At 37.4% G+C, this 19,842-nt stretch overlaps 1 protein-coding gene and 1 long non-coding RNA gene across 4 annotated transcripts; one reads left to right on the plus strand and one right to left on the minus strand.

The window, feature by feature from the left end:
• Positions 1-5,862: 5,862 nt before the first annotated feature.
• On the minus strand, positions 5,863-8,929 carry LOC116733723 (uncharacterized). The gene is made up of 2 exons (XR_004342095.1): positions 8,710-8,929; positions 5,863-7,737 (listed from the first exon to the last, which is right to left on the minus strand). It is a non-coding gene; the product is annotated as an uncharacterized LOC116733723 (long non-coding RNA).
• Positions 8,930-10,372: 1,443 nt separating this feature from the next.
• Positions 10,373-19,804, plus strand: cmtr1 (cap methyltransferase 1). 3 transcript variants are annotated; one of them, XM_032585752.1, is made up of 24 exons: positions 10,373-10,730; positions 11,631-11,732; positions 11,985-12,145; positions 12,281-12,439; positions 12,534-12,626; positions 12,715-12,786; positions 13,083-13,177; positions 13,927-13,999; positions 14,101-14,299; positions 14,406-14,524; positions 14,654-14,750; positions 14,838-14,970; positions 16,084-16,263; positions 16,348-16,404; positions 16,493-16,550; positions 16,744-16,812; positions 16,921-17,052; positions 17,165-17,290; positions 17,386-17,477; positions 17,739-17,807; positions 18,016-18,063; positions 18,201-18,313; positions 18,407-18,515; positions 18,853-19,804. In XM_032585752.1, exons 2-24 carry the CDS (start codon positions 11,636-11,638, stop codon positions 18,983-18,985), a joined length of 2,484 nt encoding a protein of 827 aa, XP_032441643.1. In that variant the 5' UTR covers positions 10,373-10,730; positions 11,631-11,635; the 3' UTR covers positions 18,986-19,804. The 3 variants fall into 3 exon arrangements, with proteins under 3 accessions (XP_032441643.1, XP_032441645.1, XP_032441644.1); XM_032585754.1 differs by having other exon boundaries at positions 10,373-10,544; XM_032585753.1 differs by having other exon boundaries at positions 10,373-10,484.
• Positions 19,805-19,842: the final 38 nt, after the last annotated feature.

Raw genomic sequence — 19,842 nt, forward strand, 5'->3', positions numbered from 1 at the left:
CGTAAGCTGCAGAATTTACAGTGCTGAAAATGAAATCCCTTTCCCCCTCTGTGAGAGGCCTCCAGCGTCAGAGGAAACAAATAACACATTATGCTGGAGGGCTGACCCCTTAAAATAGCCACAGTTCAGCCACCTCCTCGGCTAAGACCCCTCACCTGATTCAAAGATTTGTAACGTCCCACTTCCACATTCATGCAGTGAGTCATTTGGGAACGTGGATGGAAAATAAATGTTGTCAGAACTCTTCAACACATCGGACAGGGTTGCTTTGATAATACAGGTGGCGTGATAAAGCAGTAAATTAACCATTTGTTTCTCTGTAATAAAATTCTTTAGTGGAGTTTGGTGTTTGTGTTTTTGTTAATGTCAGTTGACATAAACCATGACTGCCTGTTAAGATGAGTCTATCAACTCCTCATTAAGGAGGTCGGTGACCTTTAATCCTGAGGCCTTCACGTTGTCAGCTGTTCATTTTAGAGCTCTTCAAGCATCCCAATCTATTTCAACAGGGCCAATATAAAGTTTAAATGGGTCTTACTCTCTGAGACACCCATTCTTAATCACTTCTTTAGGTTGTCTTCATCCTATCTAGTGATACTTCTTCCTTTTTTTTTAAAGAAAACAGTATCACAAACAGTGAACATTTGACAGAGCTATTTAATTTATTTTCTAAAAAAAATAACACCCACCGTCCAGCTAACTGATGGCCTCTCAGTTTAGGTGGACGGTGGTTTTTTGTTTTTGTTTTTCTGCTGTAGATGGAAGCTGGTGGAGACACGCTTCAGATTTTTATTTGAGAAAAAGTCTGAAAGCTGTCTATTATTCTGCTTCCACTTTATTGTTATGCAATACTTTGCGTCAATGTATCACATTCACCAAAGTTTATGGCTGTAAGGTGATGAAATGTGGGAAAGTTCAAAAGGTTTCTTAACAGGAGATGTACATTTCTGAGCTCCAGATATTTGGAAATTGACTCTCATACAACATATGATTCATTTCCTGCCTTTATTTTTTTTACACATGCATCTTTAGTGAGTTCATTTGTACTTAATTAGACATTAATTTCCACAAAATATATCTGTGAAATTATGTCACCAATTTTTTGGTCGATCTTGCTCACTTAGAGTTCCATTTTTTTCTGTTTTTTTTTTGTTTTTGTTTTATAATTTTTAGTTTTTCTGATGTCTTCTGGTGGAATTACAACAACCCCACAAACTGTTTATGTTCTTCATTTCACTCTGCTTGAGTCTGCTTCTCTGGACAACTTCCTGTGCTTGACCTCCACTAATTTAATTATCTTTGAATTTAGGACTGCAAACTGTGGTCTCATGAACCCTGAGATAATGGTCCTGCCCTTGCCCGTTTTCCCATGCACACATTAATCATAGTTTTTTATGTGATCAATTAGAGTGAATAAATTTGTGCAGAACAGGCTAAATTGCTGTGGGTTAACAGATTTCAGATACATACTTCTTAAATACATAAAAGGGGAAAATCTTAAAAGTGTAATGCGTGGTTGATTTTTTTTATTTTCACAAAAAACATTTTTTAACAGTTTTTGTGAATAATCCTCTTTTCCTAAACAAAACCAAAGCAAATAAAGAAATAAAAAAACGGAAATATTCTTCAAGTAATAAAAAAATAATAATTATTACAATGGTAGGATGAGTTGTGAGAATAGCCAATGAGACTTAAAATGTATTACATTTTAGTCAAAAGACTAAAGATGGACCTAAGTAAAAATTAACATTGGTTTTATGTTTCTTTTTACTAAGTTTGTGATAACAGGATGCCCTCCAGTTTCAGTTAAATGTAATATCATCCACTTAAAGATAACTTCATGCCGCTTTTAAATCTTGGATTAACATCATCCCATCACCAGAAATGTTAGACAATAGGACAAATCTTTACCCAAGAATCCCGTAGGGACCTGATTCGAGCTGCTCTGATCTCTTCATGGATTTTTCTGATCCAAATGAGTTTCATAGGTGACATGTGAGCAACTCTGACGTCAAATGCTCTGAAGTTTGAGACACCAGCTCAAATCTGGCAGGGTCAAGCCCCCATGGAGGAAACAAAGCTGGGATTGTCCACTGTGTTTTTACAGTCACACAGATAGATTTAATTCACATATTCAACAGCTGATCAGATACTCAAGAGTTAGTTTTATCTTTTTATTTTTTTTTTCAAAGCAGAGTTCGTCATCTTTTTGGCAGTGCAGTTAATTCTGTAGTTATTTACTTTTGTCTCATGAGGATATTGAAAACTTAAGGCGTCTTTAGCAAAACCAGGATATAGTTGTTAGAAGACGGCCTTGTAATTATTTTCAAGCTAGTGTAATTATAATTCTGTCACATGAGAATGAAATGGATAAAAGAACAAGGTGTAATTTTAAAGTTAAAGAAAAAAATCCATTAAAAAGGACATTCAAATTATATGAACATGTATTCTGTCTATAGCTTTAATGGACTTTTTTTTTTTTTTTTTACTTTATTCTACATCTTGTCACATTACTGATGTCCATGTCATGCTGTGAACAGAAAGAGCCAGCTGAGATTAACTGTGACTCAGCAACGTCTTGATGAGATTCTCAGGTCATCACATCGGGACATTGTTAGCCAGGAAAAGAGATTAGAGCTTTAATTACATTCACAGGCCAAGTCACAAAGATGTTCCTCAGAGGCTCAGTTAAGCTGCAATGAATGGTTAGGATCTGCCGAGTGACGCTCCAGGTTTCACTGAAGTGATGCAGCACATTTTATAAATCATTGACTTATTTATATTGGAGCTTAGCTCAGCACATCTAGTGACCAAAATTGTTGAAAATATTGAAAACCATCAGTCATTTTTCTTCAACTTAATATGTTATTTTGTGTTGGTCCACAATCAAACCCTGAGCTGAGGTTTGTGCCTGTATTGTGGCAAACTGAAAACCAAATACTACCCTATTGTACATTATCAATAAGACAAAATAAGAAAATACACTTAAACTTAAGTTTCTCTTCCAGAACAACCCTCCATAATAATTTGATGAAAACATTTTGTTTACTTAGGCACCAGCACCCCTCCTGACTCCATTAGGGACAAGGGTGTTAGAAAATGGATGGATGGATGGATGGATGGATGGATGGATGGATGGATGGATAGATGGATGGATGGATGGATGGATGGATGGATGGATGGATGGATGGATGGATGGATGGATGGATGGACGGATGGATGGATGGACGGACGGATGGACGGACGGATGGACAGACGGATGGACTGATGGATGGACGGACGGATGGATGGATGGATGGATGGATGCCATTTTGTTTATTTTTCATGACAGTTACTAAAGTTAATTGTTGTTCTTTTGACAGCAACACATATTTCCCCTTTTTCCAGCTAGAAATCTCAAAGCTGAAGTAATGCTGGTGGAAGTTGCAAAGAGCGGCAAAGGAGAACTGAATGATAGACTAAAAAAAGCTTTGCAGGAAAATAACAAAAGGTCAGAGAGAGAAGCGGTGCAATGAGGTGGTAATACCGCTCTTCATGCAAAGGAACTTGGAAAGTACGTGCTCTTAAACACATTTAAGCAGCTTTTTAAAGTAAAGGTAACTTTTTATTCCATTGGTTAGTGAGGCAGCTGCACACAGGGTTGAATGTGTCTTTAGTGACTATATTCTTCTTCTGCATCTTTTCTTATAAATCCAACTGAGGGCATTTAATAAAAGCATTGACCTGGACATGTATTCATCTGGTTAAGCACAGTAAATGTCACTATTTACCACAAGGTAATTTTGTGTCAAGCCTCATCAGTCATGGACTGCAAACCCAAAATAGATTAGGTGTGTCTCAGCATATTCACCTCCTTCTTAGTGTTTGGGGATAAGATAGCATGTGGGATATCACACACATTAATGTTTATTATGAATAAAGCTAGTATAAGTTGGCCTTATACTGTACAGTTCATGTCAAGTTTACTTATGAACCATGCAGATTTAGATTTCAAGATATTTTAATTTAACCAAGATCTGTTTTGATTCCCATTGGGCTTGATTGAAGTATGTTTCAAAAGCAAATAAGACAATATGCAAAGGATTCAGATTGGAGAGGGTCTCTTTGCCATTATCCTAATCTTCAACTTCCTCCAAAAATTCTTCATCATAAGTAGCTGAGTCACTCCGAAACATTAATAGTTGTTCTAGCCATTTATGTTGAATTTTGTAAATTATAATTTCAATCAATTTTGTGCTATACTCGCGAGGATGAAACCTTGACTAAGATGATGATTTGATCCTTGAAAATCTGAAATCTTAGGCTCTGCACAGAGCATGAAAGTGATATGTCTGACAAACTCTTGCTTTTCTCTGTGAACAACAATATGACCTGCAGCAGGTTGAATGCTCTTTGACCTAAGCATATTGGTTACATTCTCTCATTTTTGTTTCAATAAAGACTTTGAGTAGCCTGAGACTTTATTATTGTGATTTTGTATGGTAATAATTTAAGTATAATAAGTAGGAGGAAAATCTTTCCAGACACATAAAATCCACAAAAAAACAAATGCCAACACAACTTCACACTCACTCCTCTTCTGTAGTGAAGACATTCAGCTCTTTGTCGATCCCTGCAAGGCAGAGTAACAAGAGCCCTCTGAATGAGTTGAACTAGAAACACAAAGGCCCTCTGTTTGTATGTGTTCACATCTGTTAACATGGAGGGAGTGAAGAAAGAAGCCGTCTCTGTCCGGGACTCTTCTCTTACCTGAGGGAGGGGAAAGTTGATTAAAAGTATTTTTTAAAAGTCTAGCTATACTTGTGTCTCCACCTGCACAAACCACATGGATCTAATTATGTGTCTAAGCGCCAACAGAAGAGCAGGTCACAGCCGACATCAGGAACTCACGTGTTACTTTCACTCAGCATATTTCCATGCATTCACCTCTAATCTGTAGGTGGCAGAACTGTAACACTTGACATGCAAGCGCTTGGCTACAGAGTTTGCTTTTATTAAAGCAGCTTACGTCTGTAATTGGGTCAGGACTCCACGCCTGAGCCTCCAGTATCAGGTGGCAGCGACTAGCAGCTCTGGAGCCGACTGCCTGGTGAGCAGATCAGCTCACTTAAGCTAAACTATGTTTAATCAGGCTGCTATTTAGAAACAAATACATTTTCAAGGGGTCCCAAGAGGTCAGTTGGGGGGGGGGAGGAAGCCCAACTCCAGCTCCAGCCCTGTATAGTCACTATCCTGCATGTTTTAAATACATTCTTGCTTCAACACACCTGAATTAAGTCATCATATCAGTCATCCAGCTCTGCAGAGGCCTTTTAATGAACTACTCATTTGAGACTAGTGGGTTGGAAAAGGGATGCTTCCAAATGTTGCAGGATGGTATAGCTTGATTACTGAAGCTGGCGCCCACTATTCTATGTTTTTTCTGAATGCAATATTAGATATAATATTTAGCGTATAATTGTCTTTTATGTCTGTAATTGGGTCAGACTCAGTTACAGATGTGATTTATTGTTAAATAACATTTACTACATTTCGCAGTACTGTTGAAATTGATATTATCTATATATTAAATAAATTAGAAAGACTCATATTCTATACTGACTTTTATACTTGTGCAAAAATAATTTTCTATTTCTAAAATTATATTATATATTAGTTCCCCTTTCTAAACATATGTTTGTTTTATCTGCTTACTTTCATTTCTGTCAAATCTTCACACTAGTAATCATACACGTGTTGTATGCTGACATCTAGTGGACACAGCATGTACTGCTGCCTTCTTTCATGTAAGTTCTTACAAACTAGTCAATAGGCCTATGTCCAGACACCGTATATCACAGAAAACACAAGTCACACCTTAGCTGAGGTTTTTAATGATTTGTTGAAACATAAACAATTGTGCACAATGTTTATTAAGGTGCTTTGTTGTGCATCGGGTCCATAAGGGCAAACTGACAGGCCATTCTGAAAAATTACTTTTTTTTTTTTAAATGTACTTTATTTACTGCACAGATTTCAGTAAACTTGCACTAAGTCTTATATTGGCTGTAGGAAACATAAACACTGTCATTTAAATCTCTTAGTGCAACAGTTTTGTTTTTAATATATGTAGCAAAGGCATTGTATGCCTTCATACCACAATGCTGCATCAAATACGTTACTGCATCATCGAATACAACTTTATCTTTTTAAATCACACAGTGTCCCTATAAATATACAACTTCCTTACACTTTTTTTTTTCTCATGTCTCAGTTGTAAGCTGGTCTTATCTGTTTTTATCTAAAGAAGATCGTTAGGGATCACCTTACTTATATCATAACCTGTGAATATGCTACATGTCCTTTTACAGTCATGCTATTGTCACAACCTTCACTTTGCTTTTGCAAAGAGGTTTCAATATGATCATCCTTACAATTACAGTCTAACTGCTCCTATTTACATTCATTGTGCTGTCAAAGTTCATTTTCTCCATTAAAAATGCATCAAGCACAACAAGTACACAGGTACATTTTTTGTTAAGAGACCTCCAACGGTCATTCATCTACATTCAGATTATAATATTCGGAGTGCAACCAAGAGAGATCCATGTGGATTCACCTGTTGACCCAAGGTGGCATCTAGGATGGCTGTCCTGGTTTCTCTGCTCGGCAACAACAAATGAGCCCAGCTGGATGTCTCCCGGTCCACCTCACAAAATAAGCAGAAAGGACTCAATGTCCTGCACTACTAATCTCATTTAGTGTCCAAGAAACACATTCATGGCTACATTTACAGGTAATATTCACAGATAAGTGTAAGAGTACACAATTGTTAACTTCCTAAATTTTGACCTGAATAGATATTTTTCTCTTCTGAGATTTTGTTATGAGTCTTCACAGCATGGTGATTCTCTGACAGGATGTCTTTGCTTCATCACATATTGAGGTGAGCATCACATATAGTGATACTTATCACACACTGTAGCTCTAATGTTTTCCTTTTTTTTTTTTTTTTTTGCAAAATTGCGACTTTTAACTGAATAATCCGATGATAAGGCACGGGAAAGTGGGAGAGCTGAGGACCGTGATCCAAGTACAACATGAACCAAGTTCCAAAGAAACATCATTAGCTGCCTTTCCTTTTGTCTGTGCATCTTTAACATTAAACAAAAAATACTCTGCTGTGCAGAGGAAATAAAGGTACCTCTTATTGGGACCCATTTAAACAAAACTGTAAGGCAACACGCTTGTCAGTCCAAACACAACAAAAATAATAATACTAAATTGTTAGAACTTTGGTGATGTTGAACCTGAATCGGATAATGAGAAACTGCAAACAGCAACATAAACATACGATGAGCAAGTTTGCAGTTGTTGATATTTTGGGAAATAATTATGTTTAATTTCATAAAAAGACTCAAAGACTGAATATTGGAATAAAAGCTGCCAAATGGTAGAATACTTCTGTCATCAGTATCTCTAAAGATTTTGTCTGGTTCTGTCAAAATCCAGAAAACAACCATCACAAGGAAAATACTTTCTAAGTGACCCAGATATATATACATATATATACATATAAAAAACTTGGTGTCTCCTCCATCTCTTTCATCTGAAGAGGTGAGTGGATGGCTTGCAGTGGAGTGTGAGCTGGCGGGAGCTGTAGCCGGACAAACCCACACCAATCAGACCCATCAGGAGAGCCAGGTATGGCGTGGCAGTGATCTCCCTGTTCTGCAGCACCGTCTGGGCTGCCTGGGTCTAGAAAAAAAGAGTATAGGAGTATAAGAGCAATCCATCTCCACGAATTGCAGCTATGTCATTCCTGCCACTGGAAAATAAACAATCTGAAAAAATGTGACCCTCCAAGACTAGACTCATTCCAGTAGTGGTCTTTTCCTAATGGAAAAGCAGGATCAAAGTCTCCATATTATGTCTGTTTGACTTTGTTTCTATCACAATGGAAGATTTTTGCAAGTTTTTATAAGTTATTTCTGAAACTTGAGCAGATACCGGACACCATAAAGCATTTCTGATTGTATTTTTTTTTATGTAAAAATGCTTACTCTAAAAGCTAAATTCAAACCATTTACATCTTTTGCATCTCATCAGAACATACAACAAATACTTCAGTTCATTCATCCTCACTTATGTTTGACTTCAGAACAACATCTCAGCAACAAACTGATGCTGCAATTTTTTTAATTAAAATTTGCGTTAGAGCTCTAAAGTTCGTCTGCATGTGTCTGAAATAACAATCAGGACAAATGGCTTTAATGCAACTGCAACAGAAATCCAATTAGAGGGTATTTGCCCGACCTGAAGACAGCTTCAAATCAAATCCATTTAAAGACAGGCTACTGTGGTTCTCTATCCTAATCCTGCCAGGACTCAGACAAATGTAAGCTCTTTGGAAATCAGGGTTGTTGTTAGAAAGAAATTTCTAAAAGATGCTATGTCAATTACCAAAATTTGTATTTTCGGTTGAACAAATTAACTTTAAATATGCATATGGTGCATAGAAAGATAAGTAACAAAATACTGTGCAGCATAATTTATTCACAGCCACATAATTCTTCATTTAAAAAAAAATCAAAAGATATGCACTCAGCATAGTTATAAGATGTTTTTTGTTATTTTCGTCCCTGATTTGCCACTGGAGAGCTACGGCAAAGTCTAAAATGATCTGAAATCTATCCACACAAGAAGAACATCTGAAAGCATCACACAAACCTGCAGATATCTGATATATCCAGGGGTCAGGCGAGGGATGCGAAAAAACATTCTTGTTCCCTTCAGTGCTTTACAGTTGAGGTCACAAAACTCCTCTGGAACTTGCCCTCAGGAGTTGCTGCGGGGCAACTGTATCCCACTGTGTCTTTGTGTTGAGGCAGCAACAGCTCTCCCCGGTGTCTGCAGGCAAGAACACTTCAATCAGATGATCTGCTCTAGGGAAATCCAGTCCCTACAGGTTGTATATAAACCCTTGGATGCATTGTCATTGCGTAAGCTGGACGGTTTGTGCGTATCGTTGTGTGTGGGGGTGCGTGTGTGTATTAGTGTCACTGATGGATTAGCAGGTCCACTGGCGACACAGTGGATTATTATACCTGGGATAGATGTTCCAAGTCTTTTGTCCACCAATTAAGAGCAGGGAAAAATACACTAACATGCAACAATGGATAACAAAGCTACACTCCAGTGACGTCTACTGGGACACTGTTAAGTAGTTTTAACAATTAAGAACAATTAAAGTTTGTTCCCATTCTAAAAGGTTTACAGAGGAATCTGGCACAGCTGTCTGAAACAACATTTTCTACTCCTATTCATCATCTGTGATGGCAGAAGTCCACCAGTCACTTCATACAGAAGAAAAAAACACAAATATAAATGTATTAATTTAGGCTTGAATGGTATGTTGAGGAACAGTTTTTATTGTTTTTATTAAAACAAACACTAATGACATAACAGACAAAATACAGTGCCTTCCGCAGAAATTCATTAACTTTTTGACATTTAGTTATAACCACAATCATCAAGATACTTTAATGGGAACTAGTCTGAACTGTGACTGAGCCAACTATAACATAGATAAGTTTTGATCTGAAATAGTCCATTGTATCTCTGGCTGTATATTTAGTCTGACGGTTGAATCTCCACTCAGACCTTAAGTTTTTGCAGCCTCTAACAAGTTACTATTATTACTACTTTTTTCATAATTGTTCTGTATTTAAGCCCATCCATTTACCGATTAATCATGATTACTTTTACTGTCCTTGCTGAAGAAAGCAAGGCAAGGACAGCATTATATGATGCTGACAATATGTGATACTCAGTGTGGGGACACTGAGTTTGAGGTGTTAGAGTTTTGCCACATATAGCACTTCTGTTTGTAAGTAAAATATATTTATTTCTTCCACTTTAAAAATTAAGTAAGTGCTCTTTGTATTAAATACATTCAATTTTAATGAAAGTTTAATTTATTTCAATAATTAAATTCAATTACTTTCCCAAATACAAGTGTTATGAATATTTTTTAAAGGCAATTTGTAATTTTCAAAGTAAAAAAGAAACAAGTTGCAGTTTAAAATTATTCTTACGACCCAAACATTACAAATACGTATCATAAAAAACTACAAGGCAAGAAACTACAGTATTTAAAACACATTTTGTATCCAAGCAGTATTTTAAAACCGCTGTAAACATGTTTGCTACATCATACGAGCATTTACCCTTGATACACTGCTGAGAAATAATATAAGGAAGAGAAAATTTTAAATTATAAACACGCTGTAAGAACAAAACACCTCAGTTTTTTTTTAAAAAGATCTCCATGCTGTTGTGTTGGGAGCCTTCCGGAAGTGACGTCATCTCTATGCGTCCGTCTGAGAAGAAGGACGCTCTGATTACGGAGAGCGGGCTAATGTTAACTTCAGAAACTGCTTTTTTGGCACATTTTTCTATTCAAAATAAAACTGTTATTCGAACGTTTTGAAACATTTATGACAGTAAGTCCCAGTCGGTGTTATTTCCCCTCAGAAGAGTGAGGCTTTTCCCCCTCCGAGCTGGTAAAACAAAAAATAGTTGGCTAACATTTGCACGCTAACGGCTAATGCTGCGTAGTTTCATTTCATTGAAAACAGACTGCAGTAGCCCGTTAAAAATTTTTTTACGCCTGTTGGTGTTTTCTACAAAAACATATCTCGGAGACTGACATGGGCCTGTACTCAATACATTTACCACATAATCGATAGGTAATGGTTTGCATTTGAAAGTGTTGATTGTTTGTTTGTGTGTAGTTCCTGGCAGGGATGTTGAAGTTGTTGAATTTGAGGGAGAAGGGCGATTTTTATTCCTTGTTTAGCTACAGTTAAGCAACACAAACGGCCTTAACAAAAATTTTAAATTAAAATTTACTGTTAAAGTATCAGTTCTGTAGTTGCAATTATTGAAAAAATATTAGACACATGCTGTTCCTTTTAAAATTACATTTATTTAACTATTTTTACCCTAGAAAATAACTAGTACATCCTTTTTGATCAAACATAGCAGATGGTTAGATTTAAAATACTACCTTGCTTTCATGAAAACTCAAAAAATATCCATAAAAATTTATTATGTGAATTCTTAAATTTAAAATTTTAACATGAATTAAACATGAATCAAAATTTTCTGTATTTGTTATTATAGTCACAGGTCAGATCCAATCAAGGAGAAATTGGGTAATTTACTGGCCAATAAATTGGTGCATCTTCATTTAACTCTGCATCAGAACGACAGTCCCCAATTGTGTCTCCCCATATTTACACACTCAACCTCCTAACTGTGATCTGAATAGTACTGTGGAAAATGGAGCAGGAAATTATATAATTTTACATAATACAAGTTTATAATGAGCAAAGTGTTTCCAGTTCAGTTATGTCTGTTTTGCTGTGTTTATATTCAAAATTTCAATTGATTATTTATATTCATCCATAATTTTGCAAAGTGAAACAGATTAAAACCTCCATTCTTAATTGTTCGTTGTTGGCCTGGTGTTTATCTGTTGAAGGTGTAATCCCATTAAAGATCTTGTTTTTTTTTTACGGTGATTCACATCACATTCACTTGCAGCAGTTTTTGCTTTCACCGTCGCTCTTCTGTTTTGTTTTTAGCAATAATGAAAAGAAGAGCAGATGCAACATATTCACCTCTGCCGGGGACAAAGAGGCGGGTCGATGAAAGCAGCTCAGATGAAGAGTCATTATCTAGACAAGGTAAGTACATTTATATTCACCATTAACAAACAAAATGCGTTGGCAGTTTAAAAGAATTAAGTAAGTGCTCATTGTGTGCTAACCTGACTAACATTATGTGTGCTTTTTGCACGTTTTCAGTATGTATTTGATGAGCTAAATTTGCCCTGGATCTGTCAATTCCAGATGTTTTTAAACAAAAAGACATAATATCCTAAAATTTATAGACTGACACACACCTATTGTTCTATTTGTATGTGTCTTCTTGTCCAGACTCGAGCCAAAATGACTCCCTCAGTGACCAGGAGGATCACAGGCCGAGCTTCTCTATGCCGTCCATATCAGCATCCTCCTTTGATGCCCAAGACAATGACGACTCCGCTCAGAACCCCTCAAAGTTCTCCATGTACAACAGCGTGTCGCAGAAGCTCATGGTGATCAAATCAAAACCTCATTATATTTTTTGATATTTTGAGATCTCTGAAATCTTACTATTTTGTAGTAAGATTGTTCAGAAGAGCATTAAATCCTGTGTTTTAATAACGTTTCTATCATGTCTTCTTCCACAGGCAAAAATGGGCTTTAGAGAAGGAGAAGGTCTGGGTAAGTTCAGCCAGGGGCGCAAAGAGATCGTAGAGGCTTCTACCCAGCGTGGAAGGAGGGGCCTGGGGCTCACCCTGCAGGGTTTCCAGGGAGAACTCAATGTTGACTGGCAGGATGAACCAGAGGTCAGCAAAACCAGTGCTCACCTTTTGTTTGTTTTCACCACTTTTATGTTAGACATGTTTTGTTAGAACAAAGATCTCAACTTTGTCTTCACAGCCCAGTGCAACTGAGAAGGTCGACTGGTTTCCAGAATGCACCACAGAGATCCCAGATGCAGATGAGCTGAGGGACTGGTTGATTCCGGGACCGGTAATTTATCAACATTTATCAGCTTTGACACTTTTATTCTTGTATTTTGCTTTATTGAAATTTAAGTCTTTGTTTTATCTCTGGGCAGAGAAAACTAAAGATTGAGGATGAAACAGAGTTTTGTACAGAAGATCTTCTTCACACGCTTCTACGGTGCAAGGTCATATTGAAAATACCAGTTATTTATTATGTCTGATGTAATATAAGAACTGAAGGAAATAAAAGCGGCTTAACTAATTATGGTACTAAACTCAAAGAGAAGTTTTGTCCTGATAATTTATGTATATTTCATCTACAAAGAACATTTCAATCTTTAAACTTTTCAAACCAAAGCTGCCTTCAATAAAAATCCCAAATTTTGATGTTTAGCTAATTTTTTTCTTCTATGCATTATTGCGAAACTTTCATGGTGTTGGGTACTTTTTTCATCTTAATCCAAAATGTTGTGGTATCTAGACGGTGTTTGATGATCTGGAGGGCGAGGAGATGAGGAGAGCCCGAACACGCTCGAACCCTTATGAGACGATCAGAGGAGGAATCTTTCTCAACAGGTAAAGGTTTATGCTGCAAATCACTAGCTGCTCTTTTTTTAAACTTTAGATAATGTTAAAATAATCTTTTTTGTATTTTTGCTCCATTGTGTAGGCTCATTTTGTACAACTCCAAATTATAGGGTTTTTTTTTAGGTTACAAAACATACTTACAAAATAGAACTATCTCATTTGTCACAGTTATGGAAGAAATGTTGTAATTTAAATGATTTTCATTTTTAAAAATATGAATTTTTACTAATCATATTACAACTCAGTGAAAGATCAAAGCTGTATGTTCATTAACGTTCTCCTTTTTTTTCATTTATATTCTCAACTGAATGCAGCATGTGAGAAAATATTGAATGAAAGTGTAAAAGCCGTGCTCATAGAGAATTGCCATCTATAAATAGGTAGAAACCTTTAAGATGTGTCAAGTATGGGAAGTCTCCTTCAGAGATTTTGACAGTAGGATAAAGCTGCTGATTTATGTTTTCTTTAAAAGAAAAATAAACAATTCTGAGCCCAAAAGGACATCTACAACAGTGAAGCAAGGTTTATAAAGATGTTACAGCGGTAGCCACTATGACAGATCCAAATGCCTTGAAAGCATTTGGATTTGGAAATGTAATCACTTTTATTACTTTTAGTAATTAAACAGTTATACCACAATTACAATTTTAATGGCATAAAAATATTGAAAAGCAAGGAATGTTGTGTATAAAATTGTTCCTGTTTTGTCATCTCATCACTTTTTCCTCTGTATTCAGAGCAGCCATGAAAATGGCCAACATCGATCACTGCTTTGACTACATGTTCACTAATCCAAAGGATTCTCAAGGGGTGAGCGTGTTACACCTAATACACACTGTATTGAAACTTTGGTTACAAAACGCAGACCCACATAAACACATTGATCAAATAAACTCTCTTATATTGTGTAGAAATCCCGGATGAAGGACCACGAGGGCGAGCTTCTGTACTTTGGCGACGTCTGTGCCGGGCCCGGTGGCTTTTCAGAGTACATCCTGTGGAGGAAACGCTGGCACGCTAAAGGCTTCGGGATGACGCTGAGAGGGCCGTGCGATTTCAAACTGGAGGATTTCTACGCAGCGCCCAGCGAGTTGTTTGAGCCTTACTATGGTGTGTTGATAAAACCGTCACGTCTCGGAGGGCAGAAGAGAGGCATCTTATATTTGAGATCATAAATGATTCAGTGGAAACTTGACCTGTGCTGTGTGTGTCTCAGGTGAGGGTGGAGTGGACGGGGATGGCGACATTACTCTGCCAGAAAACGTGACCGCGTTTCGTAACTTTGTCATGGAGAACACAGACAGAAGGGGGCTGCATTTCCTCATGGCAGACGGGGTAAGACGACTTCTAAGCAGTAACTGCCTGAGGTTTTTTCTTCACATGTTTCAGAAGCATGATGTAAGCCTGGTGTTTTCAGTGTAGTCAGCTGGTGATCGGTTTTGATGTGATTTCTGTGGTTGGCAGGGTTTCTCTGTGGAGGGCCAGGAGAACATCCAGGAGATTCTCACCAAGCAGCTGCTGCTCTGTCAATTCCTCACTGCCCTCTCCACTCTCAGGACAGGTACAAGTGTGTTTAAATGTTTTCAGAAAACTCAACAAATTAGTGGAGCTCTCTCTAAGGAAATCTATTTTTTCCTTTTCCTTCCAGGTGGACATTTTGTATGTAAAACCTTTGACCTCTTCACTCCTTTCAGCGTGGGTTTGGTGTACCTGCTCTACCTCTGCTTCGACAGGATCTCTCTCTTCAAACCCGTCACCAGCAGGCCAGCCAACTCTGAGAGGTGGGCTCAGTGACAAAATGATCCAGACGAGTTTATTTGTGTTGAACTCAGGAATGAGACATCTAGATTGCTCATACCTGAGAAGTATTTAAGCCTCAAGATAATTAATCTCTGTATAGATCAGTTTCAAAATCAGCCTTTTTATGGCTGTAACAATTTAAGATTCGCTGAGGTATTTTTCATCTTCCTTCTGTTGGCTAGGAATCACGCAGCAGCATTTTGGATGAACTGCAGCTGTCTGATGGATCTTTTTTCGTTCAATGACGCCATTACTTACTTTGTTTTTAACCCCACTGAGTGTAGTTCAGTGCTAATTTATGGGACCAAAACCAATGACTGCAGCTTTTACTTAAATAAGTTGGAGGAAATACTGACCCGCACACTCCAGATGTTTTAAGGTCAAAGTAATAGTGGTTTTAGAGCATTTGAAGTGTTGTAAACTTTTGCCACATACAGTAGCTTTGAACATTGACCTTATAAAAGATTTACAAGACTAAGATCTAGAGGTAATCTAAGGCTGGTTTTGTCACCACTGCTTGGGGGGATTGTTGGACTTAATACTTAATGGCTTACAGAATTCTATTTATCTCTTTATAGTTTTATGTTTCCTGTTAAAATAGCAGTTGGTCTAGATATTAATCACCATTGTAATGCAGCTGAGTTGAAATTTAAAATTTAGGAATGCTTTTAATTGGAAACCTGAGCCACAAGTGTTGGTCACATTATTTAAAGCACTATTCCCAGTGTGAGTTGTTAGAAATGTGCTGTATAAATAATTTTGACCTTGAGTCATCAATACTTTTTAGTTCTTTTAATGTTATGCTAAAAACCATAAATGATTATTACAAATACAAAAACATGCACGTATGTCTTATTTTTATATATCCAAAAAATTCACCTTCTCTCAGGTATGTATGGTTTAAGCCAGTGCAGTTTGATTCCATCAACAACCTGCTTGTCGTCTGTCGCTGCCAGTTCTGTCTGCAAGATTGACCTAACACTAAACTTAAAGAAAATTTGTCAATCTATTTTTCTGCTTTTGGCCAAGTATTTGTGATACAATTTCCTCCTTTAAGTAAAGAAGCTACTGTCTTGCCTTCGTGTGATGTTCAGGTACATCGTGTGCCGCGGTCTGAAACCAGGTTCGGATGCGGTCAGAGAGTACATGTTCAAAATTAACCTGAAACTGAACCAGTTCAGGAACAGGGACACTGATGTTACAGAGGTGGTTCCACTGAGCATCATAAAGGACGACACAGACTTCTTCCAGTTCATGGTCAACTCCAATGAGAGGTAGGGACGCCGTTTTCAACATGTTGCACCAGCTGCTTATTTAACAACTTTCCTGACAAAGACTGCGTTCTACTGTGAGTTCAGCCTCTGTGTAGTCCAGATCAAGGCCTTGGCAAAGATCCACGCTTTCGTCATGGACCCGTAAGCAAACACAACTGGGTGCAATATTTGTGTTAACTCATAATCAGATGAATGTCATGTCTGACAGTGGCTGTTGTCATATTTAAAGGGCGCTCTCAGAGCCGAGACAAGCTGACATCAGGAAGGAGTGCTTAAAGCTTTGGGGGGTGAGTGGAGAAACTGTAAACTCTACAGATTTACTGTAATTTGAACACCTTCTTTTCCAGAGAGAAATTAATATCAATAGACATCAATATGTAAATATTTCTTTGGAAAGAGATGAATAATTCATTTTCTTATTTTTTTCACATAACTGTTGTTTTATACTGTCACTTATAGTTAACTGGTTTCTGATTCTAGGTACCAGACAAGGCTAGAGTCGCTCCTTCTTCATCCGACCCAAAAACCAAATTCTATGAGCTGACAAAGGTTTGATATGAAAGATGTGGAAATATTTTTATCTTTTATGTAAAATCTTGAAAAAGATCAAATGTTGTTGTGTTTAAAGGGATTTTTCTTTCCTGTGTTGTGCCTCAGAACTCAGATGTTGATGCGTTCCAGAGCAAGATAACGCCTCTAGACTCCAAGACGCTCGCTAAGCTGCGACAAATCTTTGACTACAGGTGCATTGTGGGAGGTGGAGAGCAGATCTTCCTGCTTGCATTGGGGGTAGGTCTGAAGGGACAGGGCTTCCAGTATAATTTATTTATATCAAGAGCAATAGCAGAGTGCTAACTATGTGCTTTCTTTAAAACTCATTCTCTGTTATCTGACTGTGTAGAAGTCTCAGATATACACGTGGGACGGGAAAATGCCCCTGCGCTGGAAGAAAATGGAAAATTTTAAGCTGGAGTTGCCAAGGGAAACACTCCTCAGTGTGGAGATTGTTCAAGAACTGAAAGGGGAGGTGAGAACCGGGCCGAATCTTAATGTTTATAAAAACAAAACAAATAGAGAAAAAAAGATCTGAATCAAATATAACACCATCTGTTTGGTTCTCAGGGTAAAGCTCAGCGCAGAATCAGTGCTGTCCATGTAATGGATGCACTGATTCTTAATGGTACTGATGTAAGAGATCAGCACTTCAACCAGCGGTAAGATGTTGGCTCTGTTACAAAGTTATCTGGATTTATCTTTAAAACACATTATTTTGTTCGTTTTGGATTCACTCAAAGCATTTTTAGGAATCGGAACGTTTCTCTTGTTGGGAACATTCATGTATTTTTTTGGCCCCTCAAGTGATATCTGTACTGCAGACATCCACCACAATTAAAAAAAAACTGTGAAAAGAGCTGAGAGATGTTACTGTTGGCCACAATGTTCTTGTTTACGCTTTGTGTTTTTAAAATTTGCAGAATCCAGATGGCTGAGAAGTTTGTGAAGGCGGTGGCAAAACCCAGCAGAACAGACATGAACCCAATCAGGTGACAACTGTACCAAATTCAGCCATTTTTACCACTTCTTTCACTTTTCACTGGAAAACGTCAAACTTAAATTACGAGCACATTATATTTTATTGTCAAAATTTATCTCAAATTTGAAATTGAAGTCATGCTGCCAAATTATTTTAATTTAAGTGGCCCCTGGTACTATAAAGTAAATATTCACATGCTTTTTTTTTCTCCCAACCAGAGTCAAGGAAGTTTACAGACTAGAGGAAATGGAGAAAATCTTTGTCAGGTAAAAAATTGATCTCCCATTGGCTACCTGTAATAATAGGGTTTCTCTGTTTTCTTTAAGATCAGTGCTATTTTAGTTGTTTTCATAAGAAATTGTCTCCAACGATGCAAATTGATCTTTTTTTTTTCCTCAAACAGACTAGAGATGAAGATGACCAAGAGTTCAGGAGGCGTCCCTCGTCTGTCCTACACCGGCAGAGATGACAGGCACTTCCTTCCCACAGGCCTCTATATCATTAAAACTGTCAATGGTGAGTATTTGTGCTTTTCAGTATATAGCAGTGGATGTGTTAAAATATAAATAATAAAAGCAAAACTTTGTTTTTCTTTCTGTTGCCCTTCAGAGCCGTGGATGATGGCATTCAGCAAAAACTCAAACAAGAAGTTTTTCTATAACAAGTTAACCAAGGAATCGACTTATGGTATGCCACCAAATGCTGCTGCTCCTTTCCGGTATGTATACGCCTTTCTGTTCAGTCCTACAATACATTGCAAAAGTGTCAATACACGGTTAAGATGAAGGGGTGTGAAGTGTTAAAAGCTTTAACTGGTGATGATAGAACAACAGAAAGTAAAGTGGAAGGAAAACATTATTTCCAGAGTGGAGCTTTGCAGTCCACATTTTTATTTGTGATAAACTTTTAAAACCAAGTGTTGTTTTCCTTCCGCTTATAACTTTGCACAACCTTTTGGTGGTCATCTACATAGAAGCCTAATCAAAGACAGTAAGTAAATAAATGTAATAAAAGTAGATAATTTCTGAAATATCTGGTTTGTTTTAATTCTTCAGCGTCTGCCACTCTGAGCGACTCTTCTGGGCCTGGGTGGAAGGGGTCATCGTCCACGATTCTCAGACCCGAACAGACCCAGAGAAACTGTCCAAAGATGAATTTTTAACCTTCATCCATCAACATCACCAGTAATGAACCTTCAAGAGCTTCGTCAGCTGCAGACCGTCCTCTGAGGCACAAAGTGATGGAGCGCCTTGGAAAAGGCCGTGTGATCCATTGATCATTATTTATTTGACGATAAAGTCTTCAGATTATAAAACGTTTTTTTATGTGGCCACTCAACTTATTGTTCATTCATTAAACTGCTTTAAGACCACTATCAAGCTCCTTGCTTTGATGACTTTCAGGGAAGTTTTTTTTAACTGAAGGTATGAATTATTGGCTGTCCTTTGAACCAGTTTGCTTCCTCATTATTTCCTACCCCCTCAGTGAACTACACTGAATCATACTGCCTTACACAACAATATGGAGACAATGAAAATGATGCTTTTTTTTACCATGCTTTGACCTCTCCTGTGCATCTGTGTTTTCTCAACTTCTTGATGGGTGATATACTTTGCTGTGCTTTCATACATCACTTTACCAATGATGGAGTTAAACTATGCATCAGTGTCTATATGGTCAGTGTAGCCTTTTTTAGAACTGCTGTAATGCCATGACTCGTCTTCTTCACAGAAGATGAAGCTGGATACTAAAACCAGCCGCAGCTCTGCTTTTTCCTCACTTTTTTACAGCCTGGTTGTAGCAGCTCACTGTGTGTGGCCTAAAACTCTGTTTTTAAATTTGATTTCCTTTGCTTTTTGTGCCTGACAATTTTTGTAAATGCTGCAATGTATTTATTTTTCTGTTGAGTGAAATCTCAAGCTATTAGATGTAAATAGTAGCGAATAAAGGGATGACACTGTTACCACACATTGGTGAAACTAGATTAAAGTCAGATAATCAAAGATATTTTAGAGCTTCATTTTTACCTGTTTTGCCCTCCATAA

Source organism: Xiphophorus hellerii, chromosome 15 (assembly GCF_003331165.1).
Source record: "Xiphophorus hellerii strain 12219 chromosome 15, Xiphophorus_hellerii-4.1, whole genome shotgun sequence".
NCBI classification, from domain to species: Eukaryota; Metazoa; Chordata; class Actinopteri; order Cyprinodontiformes; family Poeciliidae; genus Xiphophorus; species Xiphophorus hellerii.

Coding starts and splice junctions, on each gene's coding strand:
- cmtr1 (XM_032585752.1), top strand. CDS start 11,636: ATGAAAAGAAGAGCAGATGCAACATATTCACCTCTGCCGGGGACAAAG. Junction 16,405..16,492: donor CACGCTTTCGTCATGGACCC/GTAAGCAAACAC, acceptor TCATATTTAAAG/GGCGCTCTCAGAGCCGAGAC. Junction 18,064..18,200: donor ATGGAGAAAATCTTTGTCAG/GTAAAAAATTGA, acceptor TTCCTCAAACAG/ACTAGAGATGAAGATGACCA.